Source organism: Ixodes scapularis, unplaced genomic scaffold (assembly GCF_016920785.2).
Source record: "Ixodes scapularis isolate PalLabHiFi unplaced genomic scaffold, ASM1692078v2 PGA_scaffold9__187_contigs__length_104089568, whole genome shotgun sequence".
Taxonomy (NCBI): Eukaryota; Metazoa; Arthropoda; class Arachnida; order Ixodida; family Ixodidae; genus Ixodes; species Ixodes scapularis.
Window position 1 is genome coordinate 17,025,997 of NW_024609884.1, and position 12,895 is coordinate 17,038,891.

The 12,895-nt window shown below is 49.7% G+C and overlaps 1 protein-coding gene across 2 annotated transcripts in view; it reads left to right on the forward strand.

Moving 5' to 3' along the window:
- LOC8024862 (FH1/FH2 domain-containing protein 3) overlaps positions 1-12,895 on the forward strand; it is a 182,322-nt gene that overhangs the window by 29,712 nt on the left and 139,715 nt on the right. Inside the window, exon 1 of one of the 2 annotated variants that reach the window (XM_042287299.1) lies at positions 9,848-10,230. The exons of the other annotated variant lie outside the window; for it this stretch is intronic. Coding sequence (XP_042143233.1) covers positions 10,063-10,230 — 168 coding nt within the window. The 5' untranslated portion in view covers positions 9,848-10,062. Of the gene's footprint in view, positions 1-9,847; positions 10,231-12,895 lie in introns of those variants that run through there. 2 annotated transcript variants of the gene reach the window in all.

Here is a 12,895-nt window from a genome sequence, read left to right on the forward strand (position 1 = left end):
AAATAAAAGTGAAATGAAAATCATGTCGAAGAACTGGGGCTGTAGATCAATACTAAATGTTTAATCGATTAATTCGTTATATATAATACAATAATAAATTGGCCTAATGTCAAGGCCGATAGAATTGGTAAAAAGTTCCGAACTTAGCGGACAGAAAAATAACAGCGTTTAAATGAAACACATTTATTTCATGTTTTTTTTTTTTTTGCATAAATTTAAATGAAAAATATGCCAAGCATTAATCGAATGCGCGCCTCTCCTCTTTTTCGACAAACATTCGAACCTCTACAAACCTATGCAATTTCTACAAACCTTGATAAAGGTTACAATGTACGGCTCTCCTTTACGTCTGATGACGGAAGTAGAGGGGGGAACAGGAAGAAATGTATACCATGCAGCAATTAAGTGCTATCTAAGTAATATACCTTTCCGGTAAATTCGAGGAGACCTTGCAACGAGGGGAATTGCGCTGTTAACCTTAGAATATGAATCACCAACTCGCCCAAGTTTCTATTCTATCAAGGAATTGTGGGGCTGTTCGGATGTACGTTGGGTGCCGGCTTGAACACTTCGTATATCATGGTAGCGGCATGATTCATTCTTTCTTATCGTTAAAGACTAAAAAAAAAAAAGCGTTTGAAATAGGAGGTCATCACGTACTCTGTTTTGCTTACCTTCAGCCTCCTCTGCGTACACGAAATGTGAAGCCAATGTTTAACTTCGTTTTCGCTTCTTGCATAATTTCACGTGTCGTACATCTGTACACCACAGTGCGTAAAGCAGACGCTGGGGGCACCATATATTTGCGGAAAGGTGTATTGAGAGGTGTGTGAGAAGTGTGCTATTTACTTATGAATATTTTTCTGAATGAAAAATGATGCGGCGGGTCTGAAATAATAATAATAATAATAATAATAATAATAATTTCATTTCATTTCATTTATTTATCCTTAAGGGCCCGGGTGGAGCATTATATAAGGGGGGGGAGTAGACGAGAACTAAAATACACTTTGACACTTGAAAACGACAAAAATAGGAAAAGGAGAGAGTCAAAATAACAATAGTAAAAAACACAAAGTACTGATATGGTTTAGTCTGGAATGGTTAGTGGTTGTGTAAAGAGACTTCCTGGCGAAACCTTATTGGGTCAGTGATGACTACAATGTCGTCGGGAAGGGAGTTCCAGATGGCTATTGCATGAGGGAAAAAGGAAGTGTTGAAGGCAAGCGTTTTGCCTGCAATACGCTTGATGCATTGACTGTGATTAAGGCGTGATGATACTCGGTCTGGAGGAGCAAGAGGTGTGGTATGGGAGTATGGATAGTTATAGTAGAACTAATGCAATAAACATAACCGAGAGTTCAATCTTCGACTGGACAATAAGGGCAGTTCTAGAGTTTCTTTAAGTTGGGTTACACTGATGTCATAAGTATAAGCTGATGCGATGAATCGGGCTGCGCGGGTTTGTATGCGTTCCAGGTTAGCAGAGAGGTAAGCTTGAGAAGGGTGCCAGATGGATGACGCATATTCAAGCTTTGGTCGAACGAATGTTATGTATGCAAGTTTGTTAAGGAGACTGGGTGCGGACTTTAAATCACGTTTCAGGTATCCAAGTGTGCGTGATGCCTCAGCTATAATATTATCGACATGTAGAACCCAAGAAAGCGTTGATGTTAAATTTACTCCTAAGTACTTATAAGAAGTTGAAGTATTAATTGGGGTGCCGCCGAGTGAATATAAATACGTATCTGTAGATTTTCTCCGGGTAAACGAAACTCTTTTACACTTGTCCAGGTTCAGAGGCATAAGCCATTGTTCACACCAGGTATTAATTTGTGTTAGGTCGTCCTGCAATATGAGATGATCTGAATCATTTGTGAGTGGGCGATATATCACGCAATCATCGGCGAATAGCCTAATTTTCGAAAGGATGTCATGAGGAAGGTCGTTTATGTATATTAAGAATAGTAGTGGGTATAATAATAAGCTATACAGTATATTGACTAACAGATGAAGAAACGCATGGTGTGACGAACCCCGAGCCGCCCCACAGTCAATCAGTTTGCGGCATTAGACGATAAGAACGACAAAGAGCGAATCGCGAAGCAAGAAGGCCGAAGATACTGAGCTATACCCTGTAGCTCTTCAGCGGCCGGCGACTATAGGTGTTTCGCTGATACAGTGAGAAGTGCTCTACGCGGTAAATATACCCTGTAGCTCTTAGGCGAGTTTATTCATATCGTTTCAATGGTGTTGACGGAAATAAGTTCGCGGTTGTGTACTTCAGAAACATGGCGTCCCGAAGGAGCAGAGCGACGAAACTCTATGGAAGGGACCAATAATCGGTTAAGACATCAGTCGGTGGTTAATATTGGTATCGATAATTAATCGGTACGTTAATCGATTAATTTCACAGTCTTACGACGGCTGTGACTTTTTTATGCTGTAGGGCCGAGGGGCCAAAGGCAGAGCCATGTGTGCTTATGCAACATTACGATCTGCACTAAGACACGGGGGGGGGGGGGGGGGGAGGGTTACTATGTTTCGTTTCGTGACTTGTTAGGCTCCCTTCTCGGAATGCAGTATTACCTGGATATTCACGTGCTTTGTGTGGAGAGTAGCCAAGTAGACACGTGAGCATTTCTTAAAGCGCATGGTGCGGCGATGGATCGACACATGTGACGTGTCGATTTACTCTTGTATTTACTTGTAGGCATCGCTGATCCCGGAGCCTCAGGGTCTGTAAATCGAGTCCACACGTCCCTCACCTTTCCAAAAGTGGCCTTTGGGTGTTTGACTGACAGTCGGAGTTGCGATTCGGGAAATGCGCGTCGCGCAAGTGCACGACTAGCTTCTCTTGCCCGCGGGGTGCGTCTCCAAGAAGAAAGTTGATTACGCGGGCACGTTGTGAACGTCTCTCTCTATCTCTCTTATATTACGAGCCATCGGTTATAACAAACTCACGTCGCAGCAGCGTTTCTCATAAAAAAAAAAAAAGAGCCACGGTAACGATCGCGTCGTCGTTACAAAGGCCATGCGCGCTTCGCTGGACGCGGGGGAAGGGAACGACGAGCAAGCCATCAAAGACAAACAGACAAGTGAAGAAGCGAGCAAATCGTGAACGACCGGTGGGCGCTGCTGCCCGCCTGCCAAACCACGCATGCGCGGAAAAGAACACAAGCCGGTGTGTCCATGCAGACGCCGGCAGGTAGGCACAAAAGCTGGCCAGCGGAAATGGACGCTATCGGAGGGGCTTTGCTGTCCAGCAAGCTCGTGAACTGGAGAGGCGGTTGGCCCGGCAAGGCTCGACGTCGGTTTTCATTTCTAGCATCTCTTTTTTCTTTTCTTTCTTTTATGGTGCGTTTTTATGATGACTGTTCTTTCATCGGAAGGCATGCAAGGGGGTTGTTGGCTCGGCAACAATTGATTTGCTCGTGCGTCTGCAGAACGTGAAAGCCCAAGGGGAAGGAGGGATGAATGAGAGGAAAGAGAAAAGAGACAGTGTCTTGGGGGAGACACACTGCTGGCGTCCTTCATGCATCGTTTCCTTTTCGGGTGGAAAGCGTTTATTTTTTGCTTTTTCCTTCGGTTCCGTCGAGTTGGAACACCAGCTTAATGGGATATACACGGCTAGCTGACCACGTTTAGAGCTGGTCGACACCACGGGTAGCTCGTCTCGCCATTGTGCGTTCGCTGCTGAGTTTCTGAGCTTTACTGTAGTTTGTATAGAAATAAACATGGAGTCACTTTCGCTATATAGACATCCGCGTTAAACTTGCCCCATAAACTTGGCAATTCCAGGCTAACGAAGTGCATTCCAATCATGACTGGTCAGTAGTTTCGCTGGTAAATATAGGACAAGATTATCTCGGCGAATGCGTTCCTTAGCTTCATGCGAAACACTGAATTATATCTGTAAGTTGTACACGTTGAATTGAGAAATGTGTCAATTGGGTAGGGTCTCCTTGTTCTGAGGAGGCACCGTAAAATTTTTGCAGAAGAAGTCGTACAGTCATTTCACACCCACTACTCCAGTCTCAGGCATCGTGTATCTGAGCGCTCCCGGATCAACGCGTTAATTTCATGGATAAGTTCGATTTGACTGAGAAACCCTCGGTTTCCCCCATTCGGCAGGGTAGGCATGTTTGAAAGTGCCGGTGACGTTATGAGTTTCCTATCTGCGCGAATAGACCTTTTGCCAAATTACACAAGCATCAAGGAGAATGCTGGGAAGGTAGGTACACTTACTGCACGCGCTCGCCTTACCAGTATCAAAGATTCCAAATAAATGACCAAACTAAGGCGGTCGCGAACGCGCGTGCGAAGTGCAATTTGTTTTGGATGGTTGCCTAAAGCCTGGTTCAGACAGTTGCTTGTGACTGCGTTTGACTGCGTTGCGGCAGCGAGAAACCAGGACATCCCTGCTGCATATGTCGCGTGCCAAGATGATTCTTTGAATTGGATTGCACGCTTCATACGAAGCACAGATGTGCCGGTGACTCGCTTTCGGTTCTCGACGCAACGCAGTCAAACGCAAGTGTCTGAACCGGCCTTCAGACATACTGCTCTGGACGCCAGCACGCGCAGCGCGTGTAACGCTCTGTGGTGCATGGATACTTTAGCAAAAGGTCTATGCGGCGCACAAGTTCGTCTGCTTCCTGCACATGGGTTGCGACGATGTCAGTACGCTGAGCCCTTATTGGCTGATTGTAAAAGGTGGGGGGTAGACCTGAAGGCACCTAGCGTTGGGGTCTACCCACTAACCTTTCAATCAAAGCCAATCAGAGCTTGGCGTCGTTCTGACGTCACCTGCGTCCTGCATAAGAAGCACACGACTTGCTCTCCGCTCTGGGGCACGCGAAAGACCGTCTCCAGCCATGGGCTCTTAGTCTTATCTATGCTTCGGCAGTATTTTGTTTCCGCGGCGCGAAGGCCAGAAGAAACCCAAACTTAGAATTTTGGCAGTTGCTCGTGCTGCGCGAGAGTGGTGGTCGTACAGCCGAAGTGAATCGTTGAGCAAGGATAACAAGGAGCTCCCACTTGTAGCCTTCGCTAACTTTTGCTGCGGTACATCTTTAGGTGAAATAGAGTATACAGATATACATGGCTTGCAGCGACGTAACGTCAGCGGCCATTTGTGGTGGCCTTGCTGCTAAACCAACGCCCCCTAGAATAATCGAGGCCTGTGAACAGCCTCCTCTACTTCCTTGGAACGTCATCACACTAGACTGGCGCCAACTCAGCAATTGGGCCCGAGCCTATAGCTGACACCGAGCGTCCTTCGACTCAGTGATGGAATACGAGTCTCAACCGAACGCGAAACAGCGCTCGTGCCCAATTTCTGTCTGCGCTCGATTTCTCACCGTGATGACGTCAACATTCGAGTGCGCGGGCTTTAATTATTGTAGGTGGTGTTGACTTGGCCGCCGAGCGCGTACCTTCTGCAGCCTGCATTTGTCGTCCTGAATGTGTTTGTCTTAGCAGGAACAATTAGAAATGGCCACCAACATGTTGCGATGACGTCAGGTATAGACTTTTTTTTTTCGTTTACCCCCTTCTCCAGCCGCGTATAGTTCACAAATCCGGTAAAAAATGTAAAAAAAAAAAAAAAAAAAGCTTGCACGACATTACAACGTGGAACAAGTAAAAAATATTGAAAATGCAAAACAAGAATGATCGACACTCGCGATTAAAATGTGAGCTTCTCCCAGTGGTGGGGCGAGAGAAAAACAAAGTTTTCCCGCTTACCGGAAATGGACCTTTTCCGAGAAGCGTTCTGCGCACGCGCGATTTTTCGTTCCGACTTCCGCCAAGCGGCGGAAGTCGGAACGAAAAATCGAGGAAATTTGGAAGGAGGCTCTGTATCAGCGAGTAGAACACGTAACTGCAGCATATATATAATTGTGTTACACAAAAAAAAAAAAAAGTGGACGGAAAGGGAAACACGACGTTTGGGTGGACGCCACAGATTCCCCTCTTTAAAGTCGCGTTGGGCACGCGCCGCTGCTCAGAGAGCGAAGGAACTGGTAGCGTAGCTCCCATTATCGATTGGTAGCGCAGGTAGGTCACTTCCTCGATTGTTAGTTCGTGCAGCCACCGCCTGGTACCGTCGGTATGTGGAAAAGGTCCATTCCGCGATTCAAGGTGGCGGCGCCCGCGTAGAAAATGTCTAGCGGAGCGCAAGTTCGTCTGCTTCATGCGCAGGGGTTTCGGTGACGTCAGAACGCGTAGCTCTGATTGGAAGAAGAGTGGGTAAACCTCAATGCAGCTAGCATTGAGGTCTGCCCACTATTCTTCCAATCAGAGCTCGGCTTTCTGGCGTCCCCGGAACTCCTATGCAAGAAGCAGACGAACTTGCCCTCCGCATAGCGGCACTGAACACTGTAGCGGCACTTATTTCTCTTCTTTGCTCCGGAGCACGTGAGAGAGCGTCATGCGGCTCAAGCCAGCTTCATCTCTGCTACAGCGGTATTTTGTTTCCAGCGAAGTGTCCAAAGCGTGGCTCACCCGGGGTCTGATGGCGTCAGAGCTCCGTCAGGCTTACCATGGTTGCAGGGTGCAAAGTACGAACATGGAAAAACATACTTTTAACAATTGCGAGGGCACTAAGATCGTGAATCTTGGTGGGTGTATATTAAGTAGTTTAGGAATATTTCATATTAAGAATGTACTCTACCTAGTTGCATCTTCGTGTCATGATCCATTTGATGCCTTTGACATACCCGTGTGACAGGGGTGTACGCAGAGGATGGAGTTAGCCTTGCTATAGTTTTTGGCATTCGTCCCGCCCAAAGCTTCAACAGTGGCGGATCCAAGGAGGCGGCGACAGGGGCGGCCGCCGTCCGCCCCCCCCCCCCCCCCCCCCCCCCCCCCCCCCCCATTCTCGGAGGGCAATTTGACATGGGTGGACCCGCCGGTGCACAAGAAAGAATGGGAGTATCCTTACAAATTTTCCGCCCCCCTCCCCCCCCTCCAAAACGGAGTTCTGGATCCGCCCCTGAGCTCCAAACGACAGAATGCGTATGTACGAGAAGAGAAAGTGTCATAATTTAAACCCTGAGATATGGAGAAACAAACTAACGAATAAGATGATACAAAATCTCGGTTATTTCTTCGTCTCTCAGGATTTAGACTATGATGCTTCCTAACCCTAGTTCGTCTGCATATACTTTCGCTTCTCGCAAGACGGCAAAAGAGCGAAAGGAATCAGTGATGAAATTAGAAAGAAGAAAAAGGCATTGCTTCACCGGTGTGGAGATTATCTTCGTTTGAATAAATATAAAAAAAAACGAAAAAAAAACTAAGAACTGGGACGAAGCGGGAGATGGAGACGTGGCAAACGCTGACTGACAACTGAATAAGATCTCGTAGACCCGTGACAAAGTGTACGGACCTTGGCCAAACTAAAGGCCGCGTATCAGTGAAATAACTCGAGAGCATGATTTGTTTCTGCGATCAACCCACCTGCCCTTACGCTGTAGGGATTGTCATTGTCGCCCTAACTTTGAAAACATACAGCTTATTGGGAGGGGTAAAGATGAAACTGAAAAATAATTGATAGATGCCTATGCAATGAACAAAGATGGCGCAGATAGCTTCGTCAGTAGGACGTTTTTTTTTTTTGTTTTTTTTTTGCGTTGTGTCTATATGTATTTAGTCGAGCACAAACTCGCCCACATGTCGCCACCTTAGAACTTCGTTTCCACTTGGATACAATCTACGTAGCGCGCACTGAGTCTCTTTTCCTTTGAGCGCGAGTTTCGCTGGAGAATCGAATGTTGCAGCGGTGGAGATTCCCTCCCCGCATTGTACTCCGGACAAGTCTGAGAAATGGGTACTTGGTCACCGGGCAGGCGACAGATTCCACGGTTCGTTCAATAAGCTCTAACCACCTTATTTTAACCGGGCTGGAGATCTTACACTGCGTGCGTGAAGTCTGAAGAGTAGAGTCCGTTCAAAGCGTTTAAATCCTAGGTTATAGATTCATGGTTGAGAACTGACAAGTGCGTGCGTGCGTGCGTGCGTGCGTGCGTGCATGCGCGCGTGCGTGCGTGCGCGCTTGCTTGCGTGCTCGTTTGTGCAAACAGTCAAGAGAGGTTTCGGGGTAATTTTACGTCAATAATTTTTAAGTATAGAAACAGAAGTTTGGCACTTAGGCTGAACATGGTCCTGTGGAGCTCAGTTTCTGATTTAAATATTGTGCCTTATTTCCAGTTAGTAGCATTAGTAGCGGTCGGTTGTCTTCGTAAATCGGACAATTAATCAGCGAGAAAAATGCCGGAGTCGGAGTCGTCACTGGGTACCCTTACTCAGCCGAAACGGAACGTTGTCGCTTTCTCAAGCGGCCAAGCACCTCCCGGAGCTGATTGCAGAGCGTTAGAAAGGACCAAGTTGGAAGCACACGTGTACAACTAACTCATCGCTCGACGCCCCACCAAGGCGAACGCCAGCTTGGCGAATCACCCCGGTGTCTTCCGCACTGGCGTATCTAGCGCGTGCGAGGTGGATTGCTGCTCGAGTAAACCGGGGCGGGCAGTGACACTGGCTTGCCCTCGGCGGTCCCATAGTTTCTCGCGTCCGCCCACGCCGGTGGTGGCGGTTAGCAGACAGGCCGTCGCCTCGGGCGGGAGGTGAAAGTGGTCCAGAAAACGAATGTTCGCCTCTTGAAAGACTGTCGTTCTCTGGCTGCCAGGAGGACCCGCCAAGAAGAACCACTACGTCTCTTTTCCTTTGTCCCTCTGTTTTTCGGTTTTTGTCGGCGAAGGAAGCGCTGGTTATAAATACCCCCGCGGAAACCCGGTTGCGGTGCTTGCTCGTTTTTAACCCGCGAATGAACGACGCCACACTGAGGTTGCTCGCGGGTATTTATTTTTTGTTCACCTCCTCTCCCAAGTCTCTTTCCTTCCCCTTTCCAGAGGCTCGTAATCCGAGACGAGACCTCAGGATGCGGATGGAATCAAATTCCGACTTGACGCGACTGCGCGTGCTAGTGCAATGTGCCCTTTTTCCGTTTTGACCGAGGGAGGTTCGATTTGAACTCGAATTGAAGAAGTTCGAACCAAATCACGCTTTTACCGCCTAGAGTCTTGGGTTGCAAAGAGGGCGCTGATTGTGTCCCTTAGTGACGAGCTATGAACGACGCAGCACTAGGAAATGGAGGCTGATGGCAGCTCTATTGCTGGCGGGTTTTCCTTCCTTCCTTCCTTCAGAGGCACGTAGACATCTTCCTCTGCCGTCTCTATTTCGAAAAAAGAAGGGCGAACTGATTTCAACTAAAGGAATTAGCACGGAGAGCATCATGTCGTGGCGTTTAATTAGTACGTTCCCCGCGGTTCACGCACGACGTGAATAAGATCGCGCGCTCGTCCAGTCTACTTTCGCCTTGTAATAATTGCAGTTAAGCAAACATATCGGCCGACTTTTCGATTGCGCCACCGTGAGTTTACTAACGCGAACTAGCAACTGGCTTGGAAAAATGCGAGAGCGATTTCGGCGCCAACTTCAAAAGTCAGAGAGAAACCGCCAATTGTCATAAATGCGTAAAATAAAATCACACGGACGCATTCTGGGCAAGGCTTCAGGCGGCGAAACCGGCAAAACCATCCATCGCAATACCTTTTGGCAACTTCCAAGCATAGAACTTCCAAGGGAGATACGGTGTGTGGTTCGAAAACGGAACTGGCAGATGCGCGCTGAGCCGGCCGAGCGCGCCGCTACGCGCGCGCAGGTTACTCAACGCGACCGAGAGATGGCGGGAGCACCCAAGTGGATGACGTCAAGGCCAGAGGGCTCGCGCATGCGCGAAAGGCCTCGCCTTCAACCGGTCTGCGCCCAGGCAGCAGCCCTCCCTTCCTCCAAACTCCACATGCCGCGCGTTTGGTTTGCTGGTGGTCGCATTTGAGTTTTTGCGAGTTGGGTCTGTTCAGCGCTGCGCGGCCGCTGACGACTCGCGGGCGCTTCGTTTTGCCACGGGCTCGCCGCACTGCAGCAGCCGTCACCGTTCTGTTTTTTTCGGGGACGAGCTTCACTGTCATGTGGTCGTGACGCGTTTCTCCATGGGCCATGGCTACCTTGACCTGCAGGGTCCAGTACCTCAACGATATCGACCCGTTCTCGGCGAGCACCAATTTCCCGGAACCGTCGAGGCCCCCGACATACGTGTTCAATGTAAACATCCCCCTGATAAACCAAATCGCCGGGGTGCATCGACTGCTCAAGGCGCCTCATAAGGTGAGCCCTTCTCCTCTGCCCATTCACTTGGCGCCCGACCGAGCTTCGGGTGTCAGTACGTCGCCAGTTGGCTTCGGCTGCAGACACAACTGGCGCCGTACTACATCTGCGTAGCCCGGTCACCTGTTCGATGGCTCTTGAACGCATTCCTTGACCCGTTCTACTCGAGAAGGTTTTCGCGCCTCGCGGGCTTTCCGAGTGTACACACTTTACCATCCACCTCGCGTTGACCACGAGCGGTGTTGATTGACACGAAGCCGCCCTCTCCGCTTTTTTGCTTTTGTGTCGGTCGAGTGTGCGCGATCTTCTCTTCGTTTCCCGCCGAACGAAGACGTCGCGTAGCCAATCGCTCGCTGCAGAGGAGCAATCCCTCCACTCCTCCGTCGCTGCGCGGACCGTCATATATCATCCGAAAATCAAAGTAAATAAACAAATAAAAAAGCGCGCACGGTGGAGGCGCAGTGTCGGCACCGGAGTACTGGCGTTGACGACTCGTTTCGTTCGGTGTTCCCCGGCGTCCTGCGAAAGCCTTCGGGGTCTAGAGACCTTCGAGTCCGAAAAGCCGGTGGGGGAGAAGGACCCTCAGGTGTCACTGCGCCAGCGACGGGGTGCAGCCCAACGACGAGCGGCTCGCTGGCCTGGCTCATTGCAGATTCCGTGCACGGCGTTTCCGATAAGAAAGAAATACAAACGGGCTCGGCGAAATCGGTGCGGCAGTACACTCGGGCCGCGCCGTGCAACAATAACAGGTAGCACACGATTCTCTCTCTCTGCTCTGCGCTGCCTTGGCGTCTGCTGCTGCATGCTCGACTTGGGTTTGTCAAATCAGCTCGTTGCCGTCCTGTTATTTTCTTGGCGGGCGCGCTGTTGAGACTCGCAGGCGCTTCCTCTCGCCGGCCCAGAGCGCGTTCCGAGAAAAGCGGATAAAAAACCTGGCTGCCTGAACAACCTGTTGCTCTGTTTTCATTTCGTAAGCGAAAGTGGCTCCCCCTTTCTCCTCGGTTGATTTCGTTGCCTCTCTGCCGTCCGAGTCTTCCCCTTTTCTAATCTCCCTTGGGATTTTTTTTTTCTTCTTTTAATCCGGTGGTCCTCTTGACAGGTTTTCCTCCTGGATGTGTTTGAGGGGGCTGCGCTTTTGCTCGCCGAAGTCGGGCACGACGACCGTCGTCGAAGGTGCACTTGGTCCGCTTCGCGTCGGATTATTATCGTGTTCCGCGGACTCTCTCACCTTCGCCATCCGTCGCTCTGTGGTGGTTTTGCCGCGATACACGTAGCGATTATGTAACGACTCCCTGTACAGAGACCTAAAAGAAAAGAATATCGGTCGAGATGTTCGGACCCGGAATAGCTCACATGTCTCCAGCGTTTCCAGTGCCCCCTTGAAATAAAACACGGTGCCTTCTGTTTGTGCACCGGCGGTATGGTTCACCCAATATACGGCTCTGGTTCCCCCTTGCTGGGATTGGAGGACCGGTAAACGACAGTTTCTCCTTTGAGTTAGCGCACAGCATGATCTGCGATTATGTTGTGCTAAAAGGATATAATAAAACATTTTTCTTTTATACTATAAAAACAATAAAAAAAACAAAAAAACACCAGCATTATATTTTATGGCGGAAATTGTTAATCCTCGCATTGGATGTACCACAGGCCCAGAGAACGTTGTCTTCCGACGCTTGGATCGTACATTGATCACGACTTGCCACATAAAATTGAGCGTAAGCCGCAGCGGTGTTTGGACGACTAAATGACTGATTGATGATGCGAGTCGATCGAAGAGGGTTTTCAGCCCGCAGAATGACCGTCTGGAACCGTCCGTGCCAGGAGACCTTGCTTTCATCCGTCCCGTACCTCACGATTATCTCCACTGGGTGCTCCGCGAACGCGCCGTCTGCCTCTCTCGTGGAACCGGCGGCCGACAAGGCAGGGCATGACGTAAGCGATAAAATCTCGTCGAGGTTTCGCCGCGCGATTGGCTGAGTGTTCCTTCGATCGAAATATGAAATTGATAAGGATAAAAAAAAGAAAGGAAGAGCAGGAGAGCGAAGGGGGCGAGGGGCGAACCTTGTTACTAGCCCTCGGAAGAGTCAGGGTCATTTATTTTGCTACGGTGTGGCGTGTGCTTGCGGCGGCGTGTTACTACAACGGTCGACTGGGTTCGTTGAACGGGTACCCAGATAAGGCGAGTCCCGTGAAACAATTGCGCCAAGGGAAAGATGGCCTCAACGAGCCTGGGTCGCTGGGCAGTGAAGGCGCCTCTCCTTGTCTTCTAAATCTCCCGTTTGGGTTTCTGTGCTTGCTTGGCGCGCGTTAATCGGCGACTGCATTTATTTGTTCGTGGCGCTGATGGGGCGGATGGGAGGACATCCTTGGCGGTCTTTTGGGCTGACGGATGGTCGCGCCGCCACCGAGGCTCGGGGAAGGAGGTCGGAACGGGACAAATTGGCCACGCCGAGCTCTTCTCTGGACTCTGGTAGGGATGGTGGTGCTCCGCTGTGGCCACGACGCGCGGATCGAGCTGTCGAGACTCGCCAGAGTCGTCGAACGATGCGCGCTTCTTTTTTTGTACGCCCGTCGGAACTCGGAATGGTGTCGCTGAGATAGATCGGAGACGCAGGAAGTACGCTTCAACCGCACCGCGAAGCTTGGTTCATCGTCTTAAAAA